At 41.4% G+C, this 27,890-nt stretch overlaps 1 protein-coding gene across 1 annotated transcript; it reads left to right on the forward strand.

Annotated features, from left to right (window-relative positions):
• Window positions 1-1,414: 1,414 nt before the first annotated feature.
• Window positions 1,415-26,091, forward strand: CEP55 (centrosomal protein 55). Its single transcript, XM_040254540.1, has 9 exons — window positions 1,415-1,470; window positions 3,657-3,851; window positions 5,863-6,138; window positions 8,944-9,012; window positions 17,948-18,098; window positions 19,347-19,660; window positions 22,267-22,338; window positions 23,011-23,136; window positions 24,962-26,091. Exons 2-9 carry the CDS (start codon window positions 3,669-3,671, stop codon window positions 25,160-25,162), a joined length of 1,392 nt encoding a protein of 463 aa, XP_040110474.1. The 5' UTR covers window positions 1,415-1,470; window positions 3,657-3,668; the 3' UTR covers window positions 25,163-26,091.
• Window positions 26,092-27,890: the final 1,799 nt, after the last annotated feature.

Genomic DNA, 27,890 nt, shown 5'->3' on the forward strand with positions numbered 1-27,890 from the left:
TTGCCTCAACTTCCTCCCACCCTAATTCCACTTGATAAAATTAGTACAACAGATATGAAAGAGCCCGACTCTAATTTTTCCATCAGAAATGTGAGCTCCTTGGAAGCACAGACCAAATGTTATCTTCTTGCCTTTTCTTTTATTCTTTAAAATTCTCTACATGGTTTCTCATCCACTCTATTTAACATAGGAGTTTGTTGCTTTTGGGGGGTGGTGGTGTGGAGCTTCCCAGGTATCTCAGTGGTAAAGAATCCACCTGCCATGCAGGAGACTAGGGTTCAATTCCTGGGTTGGGAAGATCCCCTGGAGAAGGGAACCTCTATCCACTCCAGTATTCTGGCCTGGAGAATTCCATGGACTGTCTAGCCCATGGAGTCGCAGAGTCAGACACGACTGAATGACTTTCATTTGTTGCTTTTTATGTAATAATGGCTGACACCAGTATTTACTAAACACCATGCACCTCACATGGATTCTCTCATTTAATGCACATGAAGTAGATATCCTGTGAAGTAGATATTACTATCATTTTACAAATCAGGAAGCTGAGGCTCGGAGAGCTTAAATAATTTATTCAAGATCACACAGCTAGTAAGAGGCAGTCAGGCTAAACTCATTTGTATGACACTACTTTCAGAGGATGGTTTGCTTCTGTAGCCTCTTCTCTAGAGTTTATGCAGCGGTCTGAGAACGTCAGGCCCTGCCAAACACGTTCTGCGCCTGTTTGTTTTAGTGAGAGAAAGCCCTTCAAAGTCCAGGTAGCCATGACCCGGATTTAACCAATAGATGCCAAACCAGAGGGCAGCAATCTGGAGCAAACGCCTGCCTAGCTCGCTTCCTCTAGAGCTCCTAATCTCAGCATTCAAACTGGGCGTGCCTATCAATCCTTCCACCTGCTACACTCCACAGGGCTCCACCCTGATTTCTGGCAGGATGAAGGCTCACCCCAAGAGGAAAACAGGGAGGCTGTGCCCCCTTGTGGAATCCAGTTCTATTTCGTAGAGGGCGAAACTGGTACTCAGAAGGGCGAATCAAACTCAAGGACGCAGAAAGAGTTAGTCCCAGCTCTCAGTCATTGGATTTATCTCAGCATTCTAATTTGCTTCAGCCCCAAAGCAAATAAACACAAATCAGTTCTTCACAAAGAAACCTTGAGTTGAGGTCTGAGACCTCAGGAAAGCGTTGATAAAGCTCCAGAAAACGTTGGCGGATCCGGGAGATGCCTTCCGGGCCTGGGCACCGTCCTCTCCACTTCAGCTCCACCCCACCATCCCCGGCCCAGCTATATCCCGCACTCCTTTCGCACTCAGGTTCCAGGCCCCGCCCCCGGAGGCCGCAGCCAATCGGAGAGCCTCGACCCCGCCGGCAGTGACGTGCCCCGCCCCGCAGCCGCGGGATTCAAACTCCCGGAAGCAGCTCCCGCGCCGAAGGGTGTGACTGGGCCGACACGAGCGCTGCGCTTCGCCTCAGGTGCTGCTGGCTGGCTGCGGGGAGGCGACCGCAGAGGGTGGCGGGGGCGGCCGGGACCCGCAGCCTTGAGGCCGGGTGTGACCGCGGGGGAGGCGGGATCAGCGGGAGATCGTGTTGGCTGGGATTCAATCTCTGCCTACCTTGGAGTCAGTCCCCGTTCCCTGGCGCTCACTTTGTGCCTGTGCCGGGGAAGCCGTCGCCGATTGGATCCCCGTCCGTGAGTTGTTAGCACCCTCTTTCAGACAAGCGCAGGGAGTTCTAGTGACTTGGCCAAGTCCTTTCCTTAGTACAGCATTTTGCGGATTAGCAAGCTCTTTCGTGTCTATTCTACAAACTTCTTCACCTCAGAGGTGAGAAGAAAGGTGCCTGTTTTTGCAATTTTCTTTGCCTCTATTCCCACTGGAGGTCTTATGTGAAGGTTTTTGTAGATTTGCCTCCACTTGTAGAAGACGTGGCCTGTAGTAGATGCTTTGTGCCCTTTACTAGGTATCTTAATCTTTCACCTTAGAATGGACAAAAATCCAGGGCTAACCTTTTCTGGTGGCTTAGTGGTAAAGAATTCGTCTACCAATGCAGGAGACGAGGTTCGATTCTTGGGATGGGAAGATCCCCCGGAAAAGGAAATGGCAACCCCCTCTAATATTCTTGCCTGGGAAACTCTTCATGGACAGAGAAGCATGGTGGGCTACAGCCCATTGGGTGCGAAAGAGGGGCAGGGGACTTAGCGACTAAACAACAATAACATACATGCTAAGTCGCTTTAGTCGTGTTCCGACTCTGTGCAACCCATAGACGGCAGCCCACCAGGCTCCCCCGTCCCTGGGATTCTCCAGGCAAGAACACTGGAGTGGGTTGCCATTTCCTTCTCCAATGCATGAAAGTGAAAAATGAAAGTGAAGTCGCTCAGTCGTGTCCGACTCTTAGCGACCCCATAGACTGCAGCCTACCAGGCTCCTCCATTCATGGGGTTTTGCAGGCAAGAGTACTGGAGTGGGGTGCCATTGCCTCCTCCGTAATAACATACAGGGTGACCCTAAAGGTCAGTTTCATAGGGAAGCCTTCCCCACCGTACTAAGTAGGTCTCCCTTACTTTTACTTGTATCATTCATCACTGTGCTTTTCTTTTACTGGAGAACATTCATTTTACAATTTGAGGATCTATATTTGTTTCCTTGTTATTGCCTGCCACCTCTGCTAGATTGAAAGTTCTGTCATGTAAGGGACATCTCTCTCTTTCCTTCTTGTTTTCAGCCAGTTTTTACCCAGCACCTATTATGCTGCCTGGTAAATTAGGTTCTCCAATATTTTTTGAATGCATGAATTGTATCATATTCCTCTGGCTTCCTTAGTTACATCATTATTATTATTTTATTTTGGAATCCATAGGTGGAAAAATGCTTTTTAACCTCCCTAATTAAAGCTACTTTTATTATGTGCTCAGTATAGACTTGGGTTTGATCTTTGGGTAGGAAAGATCCCCTGGAGAAGGAAATGGCAACCCACTCCAGTATTCTTGCCTGGGAAATTCCATGCACAGTGGAGCTTGGGCAGGCTATTAGTCCATGGGGTGGGAAAAGAGTCAGACGCGACTTAGCAACAAAGGTTCTCCTTACTTCTTGTTCTTAATTCCTGCCATTCCTGAATTCTTTGAATATTGGGTCTCTTTTTCCTATAAATGCCTCAGACTGAATTCTTCTCACTTCTGCCTGCTGTGCTCTCTGAACATTACAGTTAAGATAGAACTGAACTAGGCCTATCTTCTCAAACAGAGGACACACCATTATGTCAGGTAATGATGTTTCAATGTCCAGATATTCAGAATTATATTATTTGTCATTGGGTTTTTATTCTGGAGTAAAGTTTGTCTTTGTAATCTAACTTTCAGGTTTCATTTAACGGCTTAATCATTGGTTATCCCTCTATTTTTTTTAATGAAACATTTCTATTGAAATATGATACACATAAGAATCCTGCACAAACACAGACGTACAGGTTGACATATTGAATACCTCTGTGCATCTACCACCCAGATTTAAAATATATATATATTGTTGTTAGCAAGCTAGAAGCCATAACCCACTGTATCACTTCTATTTACATAGAAAGGTTCTTCTGTTTAGCAAATAGGCTATTAGATCTTTTCAAACCTGAGATTTGACCTTGTAAACTCAGATTTCTTTTTACAGGCACTTTCAGAGATGTCTTCCAGAAATCCCAAAGATTTAATTAAAAGTAAATGGGGACCAAAGCCTAGTAATTCCAAATCAGAAACTGCATTAGAAAAATTTAGGGGAGAAGTTGCAGCTTTAAAAACATCGGTAGGTGAAATCACAAGTGGAAAAGGAAAGCTGACTGATAAAGACAGACACAAACTTTTGGAGGTAAGACCTTTTAGACTGTAGTAGTAAGCTTTACTATGGGAGATGAGAAAGTATATGATATAATCTAGTTGTTATGTTCACTAAATGTAAACAGCAAATCTAATCATGTCACCTTTGAGGTTTAGATTTTAGCATGAAGTTTTAAAAACCCATTTAATCATGTACTTTGGCTACTTTACAAGTAATTTTTGTTTTCTGATTTTTTTTAAGGTAAAATCATTACAGATATCAGCATTTTGTGTTCTGTTAAACTATATTTCCCTAATTTACAATTTGTTGTGACATAGTCTAAAAAGGAGTTAGGAATATTAGAACTGGAAGGATTTAAAATTTAATCAGTTGAATTTCTTTTGCAAGAGTATTTTTATTTTTCATAGTTAGAAAACAAATGATCCATACTAAATAATATCATTGGATTTCTTTAAATTTTACTTTATAAGGCACATCGTAAAACCAAATGATTTATTATTTTTTTAAACACATATTGAGGTGAATTCTTATTTAAGCATGGAGAAATGATCTGTCACCAATTCTTAGACATAAAGATTATTTTGTAATCTGGTGAAAGAATCTAGTAGCTTTCCTGAGAGTTCTGTTTCTGGTTCATTTTACTTCTGACAAGCAATGGCTGTCAAAATCCCTTTATAATCAATTGAAATTAAACTTCCTATAACTTCTACCAGTTTGTTCTAGCTATGTCCATTAAAGCTAAACAGAACAAGTCTTTTTTTTTTTTTTTTTTAATCCTATTGAGAGCTTTTCATTTGTCCAAGTCTTCCCAGATGGCGCCAGTGGTAAAGAACCCACCTGCTAAAGCAGGAGCTTTAAGAGACAGGGTTTTGATCCCTGGGTTGGGAAGATCCCCTGGAGAAGGGCATGGAAAGATATCCCAATATTCTTTCCTGGAGAATGCCATGGACAAAGGAGTCGGACAGGCTACAGTCCATAGGGCTGGACATGACTGAAGTGACTGCATGCATGCATGCAGATATACAAGGAAATCTTGCTTCCTCTTACTTATCGATAGGCCAGCCTCATATTCTTCAGCTTTACTGGCTTTTTCTCATCCTGGTCACTTTCCTGAACACTTTTCTGGTGTTCATGTCCCTCTTGAATTAATGCTTCCGGATTGCACACAGTCACAAACACAGATTCAAACAGTAGTATTATTTTCCCTAATGTGGATGCTGTACTCTGTGAAATCTTAGAAATGTATTGGCTTCTTTGCTACTGTGTCATAATACTGTCTTATCTTAAGCTGGTAGGCAACTAAAAATCCCCTCATCATTTTCACACAACCATCCAACTCTATGTCCCCGTCTCTATTTGAATAACTGTTTTTCCCACCCACCCTCAAATGTGAGTTTTTAGTATTAAGTTTTTTTTCTCTTTGTCAGCATGTAAAGCCATTTTACTTACTTTTTCTATCATCTCTATATTAGTGCTTTCTCCCTTTTGCCAGCAAGTTTAACTAACATGCCTTCTTTAACTTTCCAATCCTTGAAAATGTTGAACACTCCCTGGAAGATAACCTTCTAGCTTTGATACCAAATCATTTATTAACAAAAAGCAAGTTTATGAATGTACTTTTATCCAGCTATAACATTCTGTAATAGCTGAATTCTGTTGCTTCAAGTTCATCAGCGAGCATGTGTCTCTTTGTATGACTCAACTTTTAGCCATTAAGATGACTAGAATTGGCATGATGGGGGAATGATTAGCAGATAATCAGGAGAGAGCCAGCTCTTCTTTAGCTTTCTAAGTGGTCTCTCCTTTCTGTGTCCATGTCCCGTTTTTTTTTATATATATCTTAACCACAGCACTTATCATACTGCATTAATGTATTGGTCTAACTCTCTATGAGCTCTCTGAGCATTTTTTTTGGTCCTGGTATCTGGTGTAATGCTGACTTCATACATAATAAATACTTCCTAAACGCTTGTTGTAATGTACTGTTTATTTTTGTGTTTGACCTGGCCTTGTTCTAAGATTCTTCTTAGTTTATGTCTAGAAAATTCGAGTCCTTGAAGCTGAGAGAGAGAAGAATGTTTATCGCCTCACAGAGAAGGACAAAGAAATACAGCGACTCAGAGACCAGCTGAAAGCCAAGCACAGCACTCCTGCATTGCTTGAACAGCTGGAAGAGAAAACGAAGGAAGTTGAAAGAAGAGAACAGCTGTTGAAATCCTTGTCTGAAGAGACAGATGTGTTGAAGAAACAGTTGTCTGCTACAACTGCAAGGCTTGCTGAACTTGAAGGCAAAGCCAATACGCTTCATTTATCACAGGTACTAATTTCTTTAAAACCTGATTTTTTTTTAAAAATCTTTCTAATACAGTTTGTAATTATTATGAAGAATGGGTTTGTTATAACATGCTTGTCAAATGGTGAAACAGTATAGTATATTAACAGGTTTACTTCTTTTTTTTCATAGTCCTGTTCTTTGCTATAAGCAAAAATAGGTAATATGGCTCCCTCCACTGATCATACCATTGTTTTGCCCAAGGGAGTATTCAGAATACAGACTCTGCTGTGTATCTACAATAGCCAGGAAGATTTTTTTGAATTCTTTTTTTCTATAGTTTGTACTGTGAGAACAGTGGCTTCATTTCTTGGTTATTTTTCATATTTGAGATACCCAATTAAAAGAGCAAGTATGCTTTTCTCCTGTCTTGTGTTTTAGAGATACTAGTGTAGTAGAAAGAGCATGGATTTATGGGTAGGCAGCTCTGAGTTCAGATTCCACTTGCTAGCTGTGTGAGTCTAAACAAATTCCTTAACCTCTCTAGCCTTAGAAACAATGCTAGAATTCACCAGACCCCTCTCCTAAATCTCATTTTACACATCAGTAAAATGAGGATAAGAGTACTGGAGATTAAATGTTACAATATATGTGAATAAACTAGCAGAGTGCCTGGCATGTGAAGTGAAAGTCGCTCAGTTGTGTCTGACTCTTTGTGATTCCATGGACTGTAGCCCACCAGGCTCCTCCATCCATGGGATTCTCCAGGCAAGAATACTGGAATGGGTTGCCATTTCCTTCTCCAGGGGATCTTCCCAACCCAGGGATCAAACCTGAGTCATTGCAGGCAGACTCTTTACCATCTGAGCCACCACAGTACTAAATAAATAGTTTCTTATTGATCAGACCTTTGATTCGCTTGAAAATTTGGACATGTGTGAATAATACTAATACTATAGTTATTAACACTTCCTGCAGAAGAAAGGGTACTTCTCTGGTAGCTTAGATGGTAAAGAATCTGCTTACAATGCAGGAAACCTGGGTTTGATTCCTGGATCAGGAAGATCCCCTGGAGATGGGAATGGCAACCTACTCCAGTATTCTTGTCTGGAAAATCCCATGGACAGAGGAGCCTGGTGGGCTACATGGGATTGCAAAAAGTCGGACACCACTGAATGACCAGACTTACTTACAGAAGAAAATCTATTGCTTTCAAATAAATGCTTCAGTGATGTTAAGGGTCTTTGTACTTTATCTCCCCTTTAGAGTGAGGCTTCCTACTCTAAGAGAATTTACCTGCCAATGCAAAAGATGTGGGCTTGAGCCTTGTGTTGGGAAGATCCCCTAGAGGAAGAAATGGCAACCCACTTCACTATTGCCTGGAAAATCCCATGGACGGAGGAGCCTGGCAGGCTACAGTCTGTATGGTCACAAAGAGTTGGACACGACTGAGCGACTTCACTTTCACTTTTACTTAAAGCTCAAGAATTAGTTTCTCTGCTTTTGAAGACGGAAATATAAATCTTGGTAGAAATGATAATTTTAAAAAGTATTCATGTAATCACTGTGGGATACTCACTGTTAATCTCTGTACTAGTCAGCATATCTAATCACCTGACAACAGACCACCAAATCTCAAAGTCTTATACAACAAGTGATTATTTTTCTGCTCATGTCACAGCTTATTTTAGGTTGGAGTGGAGGAGGCTTTGCTCCACAGAATCATTCAGAGATCCAGGTTCCTTCCTTCTAGTGGCTCCCTCTTCTCTCAGAGTGCAGTCTTCCACCAGATTCTTTATACACAGCTGTGGGCTAGAGAGCATGTGAAGAACTGGGGTAGCCTGTGGAGTCTAGGCCTAGGATTGACATATCTCATTTCTGCTTACATTCCATTGGACAGAATTGAGTCTCATGACCTCACTAACCACAGGGAAGGCTGGGAAATGTGGTTTGCAGTGTGCCCAGGGGAAAAGGAAAGAAATGTGACGAACTATCTGTGTCATGGTTTCCACCTAAAGGACTAAATTGAAAGGGGGAAAGAGCACCTCTGGAGAAAAAAATATATTTTGAGCTTTCTTGCCATCCTTCACACAAGTCTCTTTCCTCAAAGCTGTTAAAAGACTGAAATGCAGCTTTTTATGAGCTTTGTTGGTTAGCTTTGGTACCTTACCACCTGGAAAACGAAAGTGTTGTCACTCAGTCATGTTCGATTCTTTGCGACCCCATGGACTGTAGCCTGTCGGGCTCCTCCGTCCATGGAATTCTCCAGGCAAGAACACTGGGGTCCTCCCAACTCAAGAGATCACACCTGGATCTCCTGCAGGTGGATTCTTGACCGTCTGAGCCACCAGCTTACCATCTACTTCCCATCTTTTATTCCCTCTGAAAAAATGAAGAAAAAAGAGGAGACAGATTATATTTTGAGTTCTATATGAATGAATACTAGTTAATACTATTGCTAATGTTGAATATAAATATAATTCTAGAAAACAAAATTTCTCTTTCATTTGACAATTCAATATTTTCAAGATTTCATTTAAGTAGGCCAATTGCTTGGTTTTGTTTCCTGGTGAAAATCAGAGGGCTGTTCATATCCACTGAGGGCTAGTCTGGTGATTCTGGGGTCCAGATGACCTCAGATATCAAATTAGATATGAAATCTCAGGGTGTCCAATCTGCTTAGGAGGCCTCCAGGACATTTTAATTCCGCACTGCTACTCATCACCTGGCATGTACCAGTTCTGGATTTTGGGACGTATGTGAAATATACTGTCTTATTATGAAGGTAAATAGAATGAGGAAACTTATGTTCTTAAATTATCATGTTAACTAATATTGATTTACTTACAGACTGTGGCTACAAGTTGCTTCAATTCATCAATGAATAATATTCATGAAATGGAAGTACAGCTGAAAGATGTAAGTTTGTTTTTATTTTATTAAGTTACGGCTAAAGAGGACTAATTCCTTTATTATTAAAATTCATGGAAATTGACAACAGTAATGCTGTAGCTTGAAAAAAATCTTTTGATGAGATGAAGAAATGAATGGTTTGAGATCATCTCTCTGGGTTACCATGTTTAAGTCTCTTTCCAGGCATTCAAGAGGGCCAGTTCCTGTAAGTATGGCTAGGAAAGCCTTGGAAATCTTTAGGCTAGAAATCATCCATTTCTACCAAATAACTCAACAATATCCCATTTTCACTTAAGTCTAATTTGCTCAATAATTTTATTATAGTAATGTAATTTAATATGTATTATTTTTTCTTTTTGTTTACCCATGCTAGATGTCCTCTTTAGTTTGAAATTATTCCCTTAGAAACAGGATTTGCTTTCCTCGTTTGAAAAGGAAATACATTCTTTGTGTATTCAATATTTCTTTTTCCTAGAATTGGATATGAGGTTAGCTGTATTATTCCAAACTTATGTCTTAAATGGATTGGTGGGTTGCATTGAAAATTAAATAAATTGGGGACATAGGACTAGTAGTCACAGTGTATTTTTTCAAATTTTAAGATTAGATATACAAAGTATGAAATTCTTGATTTAATTATTGGGTCAATAGGTAGATATTGTGATTCCAGAAATATTACTGGCATGTCTACCCTGATCTAAGTATGCTCTTAAGAGTCCTGTTCTATCTCACATACCAGGCATACCTTGAGGCCTATTTGATTTTCAAGAAAAGAATTTAAATCCGTTAGTGTCTGTATAACTGGGTTCTAGAGTACCCTTGGGAGAAGGCAATGCAACCCACTCCAGTACTCTTGCCTGGAAAATCCCATGGGCGGAGGAGCCTGGTAGGCTGCAGTCCGTGGGGTTGTGAAGAGTCAGACACGACTAAGCCAACTTCACTTTCACTTTTCACTTTCATGCATTGGAGAAGGAAATGGCAACCCACTCCAGTGTTCTTGCCTGGAGAATCCCAGGGACGGGGGATCCTGATGGGCTGCCGTCTGTAGGGTTGCACAGAGTTGGACACAACTGAAGCGACTTAGCAGCAGAGTACCCTTTTCAAAGTAATTTATCTAGAGGTAGCTAAAATAAAGAAGAAACACAATTCTTAAAGAACTATCAAAATAAGTTTTTTGTATGTCATGTATTATCCCCAGCATTTAGCCAATTGGAAAGAATGACTAGATGGAATCTGGTGAAGTTTCTTGAATTTTATAGTGTCGCTTTTAGCAAAGTGCCTGAAAATAGATGCTGTGTTCTTAAACCCATGTGTAATTTTTAGGCTTCTCAGCGTTAACTACTCCAAATATCAACTAAAGTTATTTTTATGTAATGATGATTAGTCTGGGGTAGAACCTGAGAGTCTCCATTTCCAAAAAGCTTCAGATGCTGCTGCTACTGTTGGTGGTCTGAGGACCGCTCTGTGAGAACCATTAACTTACATTTGAGGAGCGAGAGGTGGCCAAGCTCTGAGATCCTTTGGGATCTCAACAGATCTTTCAGACCAGGGGGAGTATTATAGTTGGAAGACTGAGGAGCAGGGAAAGAGAAATCTCACTCCTCAGAGTCTATACCGTCACTTTATTTGGCTTTGGAGGACTCAGCTATTCTAATCTTATACCCTCTGCAGAGCTCCCACAAAACTTCCTGTAGAAGTTTGCCCACCTGTTTTAAGAATCAGTGTTTGTTAGGCTAATATAAGTCCTAAAAATGTATTTTACTTCTCTTAGGGTCAAGCTGTATCATTCCTCAGCTATCATTTAGGTCTGGCTCATATTTTGAAATAATTACATGGAGCTAATGCTGTAATCGCATTCCTGGTAGCTCAGTTGGTAAAGAATCCACGTGCAATGCAGGACACCCTGGTTCGATTCCTCAGTTGGGAAGATCCCCTGGAGAAGGGATAGGCTACCCACTCCAGTGTTCTTGGGCTTCCCTTATGGCTCAGCTCGTAAAGAATCTGCCTGCAATGCAGGAGACTGGGGTTCGATCCCTGGGTTGGGAACATCCCTTGGAGAAGAGAAAGGCTACCCACTCCAGTATTCTGGCCTGGAGAATTCCATGGACAGTCCATGGGGTCACAAAGAGTCCGACAGGACTGAGCGACTTTCACTTTCAATGCTGTAATCATTATCCAGTCTCAGTAACTTTAAAACCAAATAGCTAAATGTCAGTTTTAATAGGCATTTCTTGCTCTTGATTTAAAAAATCTGGTTTATAGGGAATTCCCTGGTGGTCCAGTGGTTAGGACTCTAGGCTTTCACTGCAGGGGGTATGGTTTTGATGCAGCCAAAAAAAAAAAAAAATCTGACTTTTAAACATAGAATTACTGAAGATAAATAATAATTATTTTTAATTTGGAAAAAAATTGAATTTACAGAAAAGTTATAAGAATGGAAAATAGTACACAGAAGTCCACATACTCTTTACCAACATTGAACTCATTAGCATTTTATCCCATTTTATACTTTCTCTTTCAGTCCCCACCCCTATCCGCTCACATATACATACACACACAGACATAATATTTTTTCTGAACCATAAAATAGTTGCATATATCTATAGCCTTTTCAGCCTGTATACTCCAATGTGTATTCCTAAGAATGAGGATACTCTTACATGACCACCGTACAGATATCACCTTTAATAAATTTAACATGGACATAATACTTCTGTGTAATCTACCATCCGTGTTCTAGTTTTGTCAGTTGATGCATATTTTTATTTTTTTCTTCCTTCAATATAGGCTAGCATTTCAATCTCTGTTAGAGTTTTTACCCAAGGAAATATTTAATGGATCCCTGCCAAAGCAGGAGGAAGAGCTTTCATGGCATTCCCCACAGCTTCACTTTATCTGCTTCTGTACTTTTATTGATAACTTGGGTGAACATGATAAATGCATGTCTAACAGATGTGTAGAGACACAAAGCTGGAAGAGATGAATAATGTGAGAAGGACTCTAAAGATGCAAAACTCATAATGTCAACATCCACTGACAGCTATCAAATCTACTTTTTGTTGCTTCTTTACAGAAATGAAAGTAAGACACAGAGTCAGTGAGATCAGGAGTAGAGACATGTTTATTACTTTATTGAAGTAACATCGCCATCATGTGGCCCTTTAGAATAATGCCTCATCCTCGCTTTGGCAGCATGTTTACTAAAATTAGGCTTCCCTGATGGATCAGATGGTAAAGAATCTGCAGTGTGGGAGACCTGGTTCTATCCCTAGGTCAGGAAGATCCCCTGGAGAAGGGAATGGCAGCCCACTCCAGTATTCTTGTCTGGAGAATTCCATGGACAGAGGAGCCTGTCGGGCTACATACAGTCCCTGGGGTCGCAAAGAGTTGGGCACGACTGAGCAGCTAGCACACACACACACGTATGTTTTACTTCAGTTGAGTTACACTAAGCAGCTTTTTTGTTAAGAACTTTGTGTTTGTGCCGTCTCTTTTCTGGCAGCCCTAAAGGATAAAAACTCATACCTCCTGGCTGCCACACTTTAATCATTGATAATAATTAATTCCCTCAGGTCAAGGATGAATTATGACACAAAGGATACATATTATACACTTGTAAGACTACAGAAATAGTTATGATAGTTCTATGACAAGATGTTTTGATTATATTTTCATGCATTACTTAATTAATGAGTAATAGATTTTTGAAAGTGTTTTATTCTTTTTGAATCACTAAGTATATTCTACTGTGTATAAGGAACTGCTCGATTCCTTCCTGCCCTCTCCTCCCTTCTCTGAACACTCTCAAACTCTGGTCTAGGTCTACAAGGCTTTCTGGTTCTTGCAGGCATTTTCTCCACCCATGTTGTCAACATCATTCACAAACATTTATCAGGCAGCTTCTAGGTACAGAAACACAAATAAGGAACTGTGAAATAAAATATCTAAACAAGCCTGTGCCCAGCTGTCCAGAGGGCTCAGGGTATAGTTAAGATAAGAAGTATCATCAGGAAGCAATCAAGAGTTCCTGAGTATAAGATGCCAAGCAGACTGAATGGACACAAAAATCACTAGTTGCTTACGAAGGAAGGGAAGCTTGATAAGGAGGGTTATGATGAGGAGCCTTGAAAGATAAGCCTGGACTCACTGGAACGTGATGTAATGTGGAATTTAAGTGGGCAGATAACATAGGAAGGGATTGTAGAGCACTCTGCACGAAGGGAAGAGGCACAGAGGGTGTGCATTATTGTGTAGACAACAAGGAAGCAGTGGAGGAAAGGAAAGGCCAGGCTGTGATTTGAAGAGATGGGAAGTGGCAGATTGTGGACAATTTTAATGTCAGCCTAAGGGAACCTCGCTTCAGTTTCAGCAAGTGTTGTCCTGAAGCTTTAAAATATTCTGTTATTAATATAATTAAAACAACTTGGCACTTTGGGGGATAGAGGAAGAGGTTGAACTGAACGTACTAGCTATAGCTATTTTGCCTCAAAATATTAAGTGATCATTATATTAATTGACCTAAAGCTATTGGTCATGGCCTGTGTCTCCTCTCACTGTTCTTGATGAGGAAATCAGCCTCCAAGTAAGGGTTTATAAATCCCCAAATTACCAAGATCCAACAGTGAGCAACTGCTCAAGCAGGTATTTCTGTGGGGGTAGATAAGTCTTGGGCTTCCCTGGTGGCTCAGATGGTAAAGAATCCACCTGCAATGTGGGAGACCTGGGTTCGATCCCTGAGTTGGGAAGATCCCCTGGAGAAGGGAACAGCTACCCACTCCAGTATTCTTGCCTGGAGAATTCCATGGACAGAGCAGCCTGGCAGGCTGCAGTCCATGGGGTCACAAGTAGTCACACACGACTGAGTAATTTCACTTTCATGTAAGTCTTGGCTTCTCTGGGGCCTCAGATGGTAAAGAGTCTGCCTGCAGTATGGAAAAACTGGGTTCAATCCCTGAGTCAGGAAGATCCCTTGGAGAAGGAAATGGCAGCCCACTCCAGTATTCTTGATTGGAGAGTCCCATGGACGGAGGAGCCTGGTGGGCTACAGTCCACGGGGTCGCAGAGTCAGACATGATAGTGACTCACACTTTCATGTTAGGCAAGTCTTAGCACAAGTGCCACGGGCAGAGGGCTCATCCCCAATGAACTTGGCCATTGGTGAAGGGGTTTTAGTATCTCTGTGTGTACCTCCTTCTGGGGCCCTTAACATTTTACGCCTGTGACATTAGATTTAGCTGTGCATCTTCTGTTTACACAAGTAGTCATTGCGACTTATTTCCTCAGCCTCCCGGAAACATAGAACCAAAAGGGGGCAGCCCCTGATAGCTCAGTTGGTAAAGAATCCGCCTGCAATGCAGGAGACCCCTGTTTGATTGCTGGGTCAGGAAGATCCTCTGGAGAAGGGATAGGCTACCCACTCCAATATTCTTGGGCTTCCCTTGTGGCTCAGCTGGTAAAGAATCTGCCTGCAATGCGGGAGACCTGAGTTTGATCCCTGGATAGGGAAGATCCCCTGGAGAAGGTAAAGGCTACCCACTCCAGTATTCTGGCCTGGAGAATTCCATGGACTATATAGACCCTGGGGTCGAAACAGACACGACTGAGTAACTTTCACTTTCACTTTCCATGCTCTTGGATGGAAGACTTAGATAGGAAAGGAGGGGAAGAGTTGTAATCTCATTGCATTTTGATGCTAAAGTATAAGCATTTCAAGACTTTGTTTTCCCTCTGCTATTCACAGGTGAATCTTCTTTGCTAGCTTTCAACTTGAATTTCTCTGCTGCTGCTACTTGCAAAACAGGGGGTATGGATGAGGGGGAGGTGTTTATACAGTTGTGTACAGCCCTGGCAGGCTCCTTTGGCTTTGCCTTTGACTGAATTTCCAAGGATCCAATGGTTAAGACCAGTGAGAATTAGAATCAGAGTATATATGAATTTGTCCCAGTTAACAATCAAAATATCAATTGAATTTTTCACTAAAAAATTTCATAAATCTTTGGGCTTCCCCAGTAGCCCAGGGGTTAAGAATCCACCTTGCAATGCAAGGAGCATGGGTTTGATCCCTGGTCCAGGAAGATGCCACATGCTGTGGGGTGTCTAAGCCCATGAGCCTCCACTACTAATGCCTGAGAATGCTCTATAACAAAAGATGCCACTGCAATGAGAAGCCCACAGTCCACAACTAGAGAGTAGCCCCCACTCTCTGCAAGTAGAGAAAGCCCAGGCACAACAATGATGACCCAGTGCAGCCAAGAATAAATAAATAAAATAAATATTAAAGCCTTTCATAAACCTATACACTGCCGGGGTCCAGCCCCCGCAGGATCCAGGGAAACCCGAAGGAGAAACGGCGTCGGTGATTGATTGAGAGAGAGAAGGAAAGAATGTTATAGATAAGAAAATAGAGGAGAGAAGAAAAGAGGTTGATGTTCCTTGGTTTATACAGAAAATCAATAAAGTCTCAAGACAAGAGACTTGCACCATCTACGTGAGGCCATAGGTGCCCTCCCGGTCTCCCGAGGGAGTGAAGGCTCAGGGCGCCTTCCCGTTCAGGTCTTAGAAACCCAGGCAAATAAGTAGACACGGCGGACTTCTGTACTCTAGATGGGAACTAGCCTGGAAGAGAGAGTAAGAGGAAAATGGTTGACACGAGGAGACCAAGCTGCTTTGATGAGCAAGATCCATAGCTTTATTTTTAAAAGGTACTTATATACTTTTTTTATACATAGAGGGAAATGAAAGACGCAAGGTCATAGAGAGCCCAACATTCCAGCAGTATTGCCCTTATCGAAACCAGGATTTTTCTGCATACCTTTTCCACAAAAGATGTTGTGTACAGTATCTTCTGGCCTTTGGAGGCTTGTGAATATTTTATGACCTTTTGATAAAGGCTGCTCAACCAGAAAACTTATTTTCCCTCAAAGTGTTTTTTCTTTATATTTCTAATCTATGTCAGCCTCAGAAAATGCCAAACAGAGTTAACATTTTTCACAGAGCAAAGGTGCAGTGAGTTACAAGAAAGAACCAATTAGCTCAGAAGTCTGATATGGTTAAATTCAAGGCTACACTTGTTTTTCTAGCATTCTCCCTATGTTAACTAATGCATTCCCAGGTGCACAGTGAATAAGAGATATGGGAACTTAGCAACAAGCATTGGCCCAATAATGAAATCCTACATCAGCACTAGCATTACTCTAATAACTTTTAACTCTTTCAAAGGCTCTATGTTTTAGGCTTTCCGTGCCTCTCACTGTTGGGAGGCTGTAAATAATCACATGCGTAGCTGTAAGAGTCTGGATATACCTGCCGAGCAAGCTAGAATGCTAACAGAGGGGGTTTGATTCGAAATATTCCTCTCATGTCCAGGAGACTTATTAGCTATAGCCCTAAGTTGATTTTCTCCAGAGAAAAGTGGTCAGGGTTAGCCCTCTGTTAATGTCAGAGAAGCTGGTGAAAGTCATGAAACAATAAAACAGACAGATTCTGGTTCTGGGGTAGATGCTCGAGAAAGCCTAGGGAGCCCCTTGAGTTCTGAAGCCTTGCTTAACAGTTCTCTTCCACATGACCCTGTCATGGGTGGGGTCTCCCGTGGCGGCTCCCGGCAATACACCCCTGTCCATATATGCTACCTTGATTTATCCACGAAAGTTAACGTAGCTTCTTATGTGAATATTTGCTAATATCTTGCCACAGATCAGGTGGAATGAGCCACAGAAAATGTAGGTGAGGTTTTATAAAATTTTCTAACTTATGCTAGGTGGCTAGTAAAGCATAGTGAGGTTCTTGTAGGAAAGATGTAACTGAAATGAAAAATGAACATGAGCAGTAATGGTAAAGTAAACCACTTTCTCTGTTACCAGCTAACTTAAATAGACACTGCTTATTTTATTAATATTGTCCATCATTCAAATAATTTCTTGACTATACATTGTATGCAAAAGCTGGGAGTCCTTTTGGAAGAACATGGTCTGCCACTTCAAGGAACTTAATATAAAAAATCTGCCGGCAGTGCAGGAGACACAGGAGATAATGGATTCAATCCTGGGTGAGGAAGATCCCCTGGAGTAGGAAATGGCAACCCACTCCAGTATTCTTGCCTGGAAAACTACATGGACAGATAAGCCTGGCGGGCTCTAGTCCATGGGATCATGAAGAGTAGGACTTGACTGAGCAACTAAGCACACACAGTCTATTTGAAACAGCAAACACAGAAAAAAGCTAATGATGGTTGGTAAAATAAGTTTTTAAAATATGTAGGCATGTGTTTACAACAATTGAGTTCCTAAACCCCTATACAAACTAGATGAAAGGTCCCATTTGGGGATTTTTGAGCTCTAAAAGATGAAAACTGGTGATAAAGAAAGGGGGTGGTGTTTGAGTTTGGTTCTCTGCGAGGCAGACATGAGATGGAGTAGTCAGCAGTGCAGTTTATTGGGGAGCCACACCTGTGAAAGGAAGAGGAAGGCCCAGGATTGAGGCGGGGGGGTGGGGGGGTGGGGGTGTGGGGCGGCAATGTCAGAGCAGGATGCATGCCTGACAGAGCCTCTGTCCACCCCTTGGAGAGCCCGCAGGCAGAGCCCTCGAGTGGGTGGAAATACCTCTTAAAGAGTACCTGAGCACTGCACCTCCACCTCTGCCACAAAGACATTCTGTTAACAGAGAATGACGTGGACACCGACATGAGGCAAACTGTATAGGAGACAGCGGACAAATGAATGTAACCCTGTGTGGACATGACTTGGCCATGTTATTTCAAATTCTGAAGGTGTGTGGCCTTGGAACGTGTCTTTGTGTGGGAAGCTTTACAGTGATGCCTGGAATCATTCTGTGATACGAGCCATCGAGTATTTATGTGCTGGAAAAGACTGCGTCCCGTATGGTCTCTTGTCCATCTGAAGGGTTTTGGTTTTGATTATTGATTTGCTTTCATTTGCACTGTGAGGCTCTGGAGAAAAATCAGCAGTGGCTTGTGTATGATCAGCAGCGAGAGGTCTACGTGAAAGGACTTCTAGCGAAAATCTTTGAGTTGGAACAGAAACTGGAAACATCCCCTCAGACACTCCCGCAGCAGACAAAAAAGACTGAATCAGAAGGTACTGGTGTAAAATTTCTGGGTTGGCCTGCCTGACATTTTCCAAAAAGAGTGATGCATCAAATTTAGATTCTTATAGATCTGTGTCATAAAGTAAAACAAGAGCAAGTCTGCTAGCCTTGAAGTAAGAAATCCCATTTTAACCAACCTTCTGAATTCATCTCCCATTGTTTTCTGACACCAGAGGTGAGAGGCACAGGGTAAAGGGATCTTGCAGCTCTGCAGGCATGTTAGGTTTTTTCCACCTTGCAAATCCTTTCCCTCCTTCAAAGTCCTGCTCCAGCTTCATTTCCCCCAGTGCTAGCCTTGTCAGTGACTACCTTGTTATTCCGCTTCCCTTTAGCAGTTATTCATATCAATTCTAGGAGAAAGATTACATTTTTATACATGATCCTTCAATCATTTGAATCTCACCCTGGAACTGAGGTGAAGTTCTTATCAGTGATGCTGTTTGCCAAAGGCTTTGCAGCTTCTCTGACCCTGGTCTCCATTGAGTTTCACAAGAGCCTAAGAGCGGGGGCAGAAAGGATCGTTATTCTTGTTTTACAAATAGATTCACCAGTTCCGGGTGATGAGCCAGGAAAAGAAAAAGCTCTGTGCAAGGCACTCATTTAAATGACTGACAGCCCCGCTGGCACTGCAGCCTTGAATTATAGAAAGAGAAGGCTCATAATCTCAGAGCTTCACATTTGAATATTTAAAATGAAGCTAATGCTAAAACAGTATGAAAGGAATATCTGTAGAGATAATTCAAAACTGTTTATCCCTCAGGGGACAAAGTTACTACTGTATTGCCTTTATAAATTTGCTACACATAAAAGCAGATTTTTAATTATGGGTGAAGTCTAGCTTTTTCCTTTGGTAATATGATTTTTATTTTCTCTCTCCCTCTCTTACTGTCTCTCTCTTACTTTCTGTCTCTGTGTGTGTTTTATCAAAGTGGTATATGCATTAATGTCTCTATTTGTTGGTTTGTTTTCTTTAGACATTAGTGACATTCCCCACCCCGCCAGAATAATTATATTACTGTTTCTGATTCTTCTATCTATTCATTTTGTAACTTCAAGTAGTATACATGAGCTTGTTTCTTGTTCTGTCAAACATCAACCATGATCCCTGGCTCTTGAGTCTTCATTTTTGAAGATGAGGAAAAAATGAGATCATGCTTACAGAAACATATTTACATTTATTTCTTCAGGAAAATTACCTATTTTGTAAAGTAAGTTGTGCCATGATGTGTTTGTCACAGGTTATCTTCAAGAAGAAAAGCAAAAATATTATAACCATCTCTTGGCAAATGCAAAAAAAGATCTTGAGGTGGAACGACAAACCATAACTCAGCTGAATTTTGAACTGAGTGAATTTCGAAGAAAATATGAAGAAACCCAAAAAGAAGTGCAAGACTTAAATCAACTGTTGTGTTCACAAAGAAAGGCAGATGTACAACATCTGGAAGATGACAGGCATAAAACAGAGAAAATACAGAGGCTCAAGGAAGAGAATGATCTTGCCAGGGAAAAACTTGAAGAAGAGAAGAAGAGATCTGAGGAGCTGTTATCTCAGGTGAGTCTAACCAGCATGGTTTTCTGCTGGGGTCCAGCCCCGGTGGATCCAGGGTAATTCGAAGGGGGGACGGCATGGCGTCTTAGAAAGAATTATTTAATTAGAAATATAAGAGAGATTAGGAAGAAACAGTATAGTAGGAAATTTAGTGGAGAAAAGAGGCTGAATAACTTGGTTTACGTGGAAAGCCAATAAAGTTCCAGACAAGGAGCTTGCACCGTCTATGTTGGGCCACCGGGGCCCACTTGAATATAGAAGGGTGCCCCACCTTAGGCTCCCTTTCGCGTGGATCTTAAAAACTAGGGCAAGTAAGTAGACTCAGCGAGCTTCTGCGTTCCAGATGGGAATTCAGCCGGAAAAGGAGAGGGAGGGAGAGGAAGAAAGAGAGAGAGAGCCGACACGGGGGGAGCCAAATTTCCAAGAAACTAGTTCTAGAGACTAGTCCGTGAAACTGGTCCATCCTTTATTGTTCAAAAGGCTTTTTATACTTTTTGATTGTACCTAGAGATTAATGGGTAATACAAAATTATGCAGTGTCAGCAGCACTGACTCTTATCGAGACCAGGCTTTCTCTCTGCATACCTAGTTGTATACACAAGTCTTAGGTGATTTACATCATCTTCTGGCCAGAAGGTCAATTAACATTTTACGGCCCTTTTCTGATAAGGATTTGTCAACCAGAAGACTTATTTGTCTTAAAAATGTTGTTCTTCCCAAAGTCTGGTGCCACTCTCGGAAAGCACTAAATAAAGTTACATTCTTACATAGCAAGGATACAACAATTTATAACAAGTAAAAGGAGTACAGTGATTTATAACAAAGAGAAAAGTAATTAACTCGAAAGTCTAGTGTTGCTAACATCAAAACTACTATATTCCTTTTTCCATATCCCAGTTACATTGATTACTATCCTTCAGGTGCCTAAAGGATGAGAATATGGAGGCCTGGCAGCAGTCATTGAGTCAACAGTGAAACCCGTCACCAATATAATTTTCAGCTCTTTAGAAAAGGCTCTGTATCTTTAAGATGCTTTAAGCTTTGTGCATCTCGTGGTTGGGGGGCTGTAAGCAATTCACAAATTGTAAAAGTCCGGGGGAACCTGTCAGGCAAAGGGGTTTGAGCTGAAACATTCCTTTCATATGCAGGAGACTGAAGCCTTGAGTTAACTTTTTTTCCAGAGAATGTCAGAAGAGTGGAAAGCACAGTACAATAAAGCAGGCAGACTCTGGTTTTTGGGGGTAGATGTTCAGAAAAACCCAGGGGGAACCCCTGAAGCCGGATCACGCCTTTGCGTTTTGTCGGGCTTCCTTCCTCATGACCTTTGTCATGGGTGGGATTCCTCACACAGGCTCCCAGTAGTTTTTCATGGTTCGTAATCCAGAATTTTCATGGTACTTACTAAGTGTCAGGGGCTATTTTAACTACTCAGGAACCAGCATGGAACAACACAAGTTCCTACCCCCTCATAGGAGTTCATGCTAAGAAGGGAGACAGACCATAAGCAAGTACCTAAATAAAACAGGGTAGTATGACCAAGAGAAATTGAGGCCAGTGAAGGCCTCACTGAGGAGATGGTATTTAGACAAAGCTGATGGCAAGAAGGCAGCAGTGAGGTGAGTGACTGGGAATTCCCTCCTGATGAAGAGATCACAGACACAAAGGTTCTGAGTGAGGAGGAGGTAGGCATGTGTGGGAAGCTGAAAGAGGGGGATCCAGGTTGATTCCTAGGCTGGCACTGTGAACTGTTCTCAAGTTAATTCACCGTATATCCCCCATGTTCTCACTATGCTCATAGCCAGATCTGGAATGTTTGTCTCAGTAATGTTGGCATTACTATATTAGATTTATTAGAATTGAGTACTATTTCAAGAGAAACTTATTAATTTTTTCCCAGCAGCATGAACTAATGGAAAACACATAATTTGGGGTCTATCCCAGGTCTCTCATCGAGGATGCCTGAGGAAAATCAGCTAACTTCTCTGACTGACAGGTTATTTGTGTGTCAAATTAATAATAATAAATCTTAGAACCTCTTCTCACCTCATAGGACTTTTGTGAAGGTCAGCTGAGAGAAGGTGAAAACGCTTTGTAAATTAAAGGGCTAGGTAAATGTTAGCTACTGCTACTCTTAGAATAGTGATTTCTAAAATCCTCCAAAATTTGAGTGAGAGGGAAAAAATCGTCTTATAACATTTGCCTTCTCAGTCTTTACCATGCTCACTTCTGCCTAGAGGTGTGAGCAGTGATATTTACAAAAGATTAAGCAGAAATGATTGAAAATTTTGCTATAACTCTGTGGCTGAGGAGGCCAAGCTCTGCCGGCTTTCTTATCCTACTCAGAAATATCCGTGGATGTTAGGACCTGCTTGTCCACTGCAACTTAGCACTTTTTTCTGCATTCAGTGTGTGCCTCAGGGAACTCGGCCCAAGCGGTACTGCTCAGCTACTTGCATAGATAGCTGTCTAACCACAGCTAGGACTCGCCCGGAAGAGCAGGTATTGCCTGGGTTAGAGATGTGACATTTGTGAGTGTTTCACGCATCCTGGGTCAAGGTCAAGCTATAAAAATTTGATGTGACAGTGTTGGTTCTGTTTACGTCCTACAGGTCCAGTTTCTTTACACGTCTCTGATGAAGCAGCAGGAGGAACAAACAAGGGTAGCTCTGTTGGAACAACAGGTACTCATGAGGGTTCCTTCTAAATCAGTTTAACCTTTGAGAAATGGAATTTTTCCTCATGTTTACACGTTGTATGAAGAACCATTCGTAAGTTCTAGAAAATGTTTTTTTAAAAACTTTAACAAAAATATTGAAAGTGACGACTTGTGCAAGCCATATAGTCCCATTACTATCTTTAGGCTAAACCAAATTCTCTAAGGTGACATGGCAATTTTCTTGACAGGTGGATGTTTGCCTTAGCAAAATTTCTTCTTCCCTAAATGGCTGGTAGTCTGACAGGATGTTCCTAATAGAACTACTTGATAACTTCAAGTAGAACTCAAAGAGAGACCAGTTCCTCTCAGAGACCAGAGATTTTTAGTATATTTTAGATTTTTAGTATATTCGAAACCAGGGAACAGCCATCTCCTTCCCTTTCCTATAAAAAGGAGGATGAGGAGGACAGATTCTAACCAGCAACTTCTTAAGCTGCTCCTCACTCACTTAGACCTCACACTTTGGCTTTGCTCCTTGGACAGAGCTTCATTTATCAACATCTCCCTGTGCTCAGAGGAGTTCTCGCTCTGATGGCACAACATGTGTGTTTCTTGTGATACTAAAGAAACATCCAGTCAGGAAAACTAGACAGTATACAGTAGCTGTCATTGTCTTGCCTTGGGCACTTTTTTCCAGATGCAGGCATGTACTTTAGACTTTGAAAATGAAAAACTTGACCGTCAAAATATGCAACATCAATTGCATGTAATTCTTAAGGAGCTCCGCAAAGCAAGAAATCAAATAACACAGTTGGAATCCTTGGTGAGTCTGGAATGGTTAGACAAAAACTTATTTCATCTTTCTTTTTCTTCCATCTTTCTATTTATATGTCAAAGCAATTCCCAAAATAGAAGGATACAGTTTAAGAATAGCTGTTTCTTAAATTAGTCAAATCCCTTGCCTCATTTGAAGCATCTGCCCTTTGAGCATCAGTTCTAGACAGAGGGACATTACTGGCCTCTTGGTAATGATAACATTACCAGTGCCTGGGATCATCCCCACCCACTTTGGGCTCTGTGATTCTAGAGGCACTGAACAGAGCTTGGTCTGGGGGACAAAGGGAGCAAGGCAGGGCAGTTTTAGATCCTGAACTGAAATTGTGCTTTTCTCTTTAAACAAAAAAAAGAAAGAAAAATTGCTGCTTTTAGGGCTAATGGACTATTACTGTTAATATACTCTTGTAGGCATACTGAATTAAGCACATTCTGTGGATTAACTTGAACACATAACCTTTTAAAACATTAACCTTTTAATAACATTGCTTCTATGAGGAAATGGTTTTGATTTACCTATTTTCATTCTACTAATAAGCTTTGAGGGGCTTCCCTGATGGCTCAGTAGTAAAGAATCCACCTGCCAATGCAGGAGATTATTTGATTCCTGGGTGGGGAAGATCCCCTGGAGAAGGAAATGGCAACCCACTCTAGTATTCTTGCTTGGGAAATCCTATGGACAGAGGAGCCTGGTGGGCTACAGCCCATGGAGCTGCAAAAGAGTTGGACACAAATTAGAAGCTAAAGAACCACACAGTAAGCCCTGGACTAAACCTGTTAGGGTCTGTCCCATTAGCCCATATTTTGTATATAGTCCTTGTATTGCAGAATATTTGCACAGGGTGCAATGTTACAAATAGAATTCTTCAATTTTCAAAAGAGAAAAAAGCAGTTTTTAAAATCATTTGCAATTTCTTTATTAATAAAAGACAAAATAAAATTTTTGGCTGTTTATGTCATTGATTTTTATAATATTTAAAATTGAAATTTATAATTCATTCCTATTTATGACTGTTTATCAAAGTACAGGAAGCCAAAGAGTATACAAATGAATCCATAATTTTCCTGTATTTTTCATTTTCCTACCATTCATCTTTACAGTATGCTATAAAATGTTCATTTTTAGTTACTGACTGTTCTAAATTTCTCAGAGGAAAAAACATGAAAATGAGATGTCACAAATTAATTATACAGTATCTTAGTCATTCCTGTGTATAACCTGTTTGACCTGCTAAAATTTTTTGCTGCTCTAAATTCCATGCAGTTCTTTATCGCTGAAGTTGCCTGTTTTTAACCCAGCAATCTTTGTCAGCATTGCCCATAGGCCCACCCTTACATGTGACTCTTAAGCATTTTAATAAAACCTGCTATGTAAATACCTGATCCTAGTACTTCCTGGGTAATTTCAGTGATTTATAACAACCTCATAAGGGCTTACCAGGTGGTGCTAGTGGTAAAGAGTCCGCCTGCCAATGCAGAAGACATAAGAGATGTGGGTTTGATCTCTGGGTAGGGAAGATCCTCTGTAGAAGGGCATGGCAACCCACTCCAGTATTCTTGGCCTGGAGAATAGGACAGAGAATCCTGATAGGCTACAGTCCATAGGGTCGCAAAGAGTCAGACACGACTCTGACGCAACTTTGCATTCATGCATAACCACCTCATGAGTTACCAGTGTAATACCAGTGACTGGAGAGATTCAGAAAAAAATCTAGCTAGAGGGCTGAAGCAACTGGAGTATCTATGGAGCAGTTACAACTGCTGAATGGTGGGCCATCTATACAAACCGTGTTCATTTGACACTTATTTTTCAGAAGCAGATTCGTGAGTTTGCCTTCACAGAGCCATTAGTCACTTTCCAAAAGGAGACTGAAAACAGAGGAAAAGGCGCCTCACCAAAAAGTCCCACTGCTGCGTTAAATGAAAGCCTGGTGGAATGTCCTAAGTGCAATATCCAATATCCAGCCACCGAACACCGAGATCTACTTGTCCACGTTGAATACTGTTCCAAGTAGCAATGTGATTATTCTTTGTTTTTGTGCCAAAAGATTCAATACTGTATTTTATGTTAGCTAATGGACATTTTGAATTGCTTATTTCACCTCACATCAGAAACTGCCTGTCTACCTTTAAGACTCTAGCATAGCAGTGAATCGTTGTGTTTTGTTTTTGTTTTTTTGCCTGCTTTGCATTTCTGAGCATTGAATGCTGAGACCATCAACATTTTGCACTGTTAAAGTACTTGATGAAGAAAAGACAGTTCAGGTTATTGCTTGTAGGTCAAATCTGTTACACCAACAAGCAAATATTTTATGTTTTTCGGATTTTTAAAAAATCGAAGGCAATTAACCAGGGATCTTTATTGTTGTTATTTTTTAATCCAAGCACTTCATAAGCTTACCATTCTGACTTTGATGTCCTTTTTGAAGAGATGGTGATGCTTTTTTCTTTTTGTTTATATTTCCTTTCTATGATAGAGCAGTTAGTAGAAAAGTTGGGCATTTTCTTCATCTTTATTGCTGCTTACTGTTGAAACTGTAGATCTAGCTGTGTTTGAAGCACAAAGCAGATTCTGTTTAAGGAATACTCCTTATAGCCACACAGTGTTTTCTGTGATGTTAACTGCTATACCTTTAACTTGAATTTCATCAGCATATGTTAGTTAGCTAAAATTGTTAAAATGAATTTTAACAAAACCACCAAGCCCTCTCTTTTCATATGCAAATGTTTTATTTATTTATTTTTGGCACTCTTGAAAGCTGGGTGATGAACAGATATTTGCTTATCTGAATATTTTTATACATGTGTGCATAAACCAAGATTTTTTTTAAAAATTTCTTCAGGTTTTCTAAAATGCTTAACACTGGGCTACTATTGGTAATGTAAAGGAGAAAAGAATAAAGAGTTATTTAATAAATTTTGCTATGAGGAGAGTATATGTATATAGACAGGTATTTTTAAGATTTCTTCCCTGAGAAGGGTACCAGAGAGTTACAGATAAACATAGTGTAAAATGATTTCCTTTAGGATTGGTTTGTTTGATCTTCTTGCAGTCCAAGGGACCCTAAAGTCTTCTTCAACACCACAGTTTGAAAACATCAATTCTTTGGTGCTCAGCCTTCTTTGTGGTCCAAATCAGGGTTTCTGAGGGGGTGGGAAGCATGGAATGTGCCTTGTCAACGAGTTCTCTATGCATTTTGGTGTATCACTGAAGACAGAACTACTGACTAGCCCAACCTTAACTCCTGGATGAAACAGAGTCCCAGAGAGGGGCGTGACTTACCCAGGTCACTTAGCAGGTTTGTAGGAACATGAGGGAGGCCCTGACTCCCAATGGGAGTGGTTGTTAGAGCCACTACCATTTTGGCTTGTATGAAATGATTCCTGCAAAATTACTCTTTCCAGGATCCCCAGTGCTCTGCCTTCTAAGGCAAATCCAGTATTTGTTGGTCTGGTTCTCTTTATTTTCCATATTGTTTGTGCTGTGCTCTCTTTTGAACCTAATATATTTTGGCTTTGGATGGTTGAGTGGGAAACATGAGTAAGACACTGAAAAATACATCTATTGCCATTCTGTGCTGTGCTCAGTTGCTCAGTCGTGTCTGACTTTGCGACCCCATGGACTGTAGCCCACCAGGCTCCTCTGTCTATTGAGATTCTCCAGGGAAGAATACTAAAGTGGGTTGCCATGTCCTTCTCCAGGGGATCTTCCCAACCCAGGGATTGAACCCAGGTCTCCTGCATTGCAGGTGGATTCTTTACCAGCTGAGCTACCAAGGAAACCCCCAATCTAGTGGTGACACCCAAGGTAAAATGTAGGTTCACCAAAGGTAAAAGGTCGGTTCAAGCTAGGGTTTTACCCAGAATCTGAAGAGATAATGGAGAAAGGGGCAGGGAAGGCTGAGCCTTAGGGCACTTCCTGTGGTCCACCAGTAGACAGGAGCACTCAGATTCAGATTAAAGTTGTGCCTCTCAAACCAAGCAACCAGAGAAAGAAGGAATGGCATGCACCTGTACGACAGTGAGCTAGCACCTGACCATAGCCTTCACTTTCTCGCTTGCCAGACGCACTGTATTGATTTAACCCAAGGACCAACACATCTCCCACTACAACAGTTTAACAAGTATTACAGATAAGTGTGTGTGTGTGTGTTAGTCGCTCAGTCATGCCTGACTCTTTGCAACCCCACGGACTGTAGCACGCCAGGCTGCTCTGTCCATGGAATTGTCCAGGCAACAATACTGGAGTGGGCTGCCATTTCCTTCCAAGAGATCTTCCTGACTGAGGGATTGAACCCCAGTCTCCTGCATTGCAGGCAGATTCTTTACCATCTGAGCCACGAGGGAAGCCCAGAAATTGCCCCAAGGTTGTTATTTAGTCGCTGAGTCATGTCCAGCTCTTTGTAACCCCATGGACTATATAGCCTGTGAAGTTCCTCTCTCCATGGGATTTCCCAGGTAAGCATACTGGGGTGGGTTCCCATTTCCTCCTCCAGCGGATCCTCCCAACCCAGGGATCCAACCTGTCTCCTGCATTGGCAGGCGGATTCTTTACCTCCGAGATGCCGGGGAAGCCCTTGAAGGAGTCTCACCTCTTTTAGGGGATATACCAAGCACAGGTTTCCTCACTGGTTCAGCAAACATTTAATCCATCTGCAACGGACAAGGTGTGGTGCCAGGCACTAGAGGTGGAGAGAGGGTACAGCAGGAACTGCCTTAGAAGGGCCAAGGCAAGGTGGACAT

Source organism: Oryx dammah, unplaced genomic scaffold (assembly GCF_014754425.2).
Source record: "Oryx dammah isolate SB20612 unplaced genomic scaffold, SCBI_Odam_1.1 HiC_scaffold_14, whole genome shotgun sequence".
Taxonomy (NCBI): Eukaryota; Metazoa; Chordata; class Mammalia; order Artiodactyla; family Bovidae; genus Oryx; species Oryx dammah.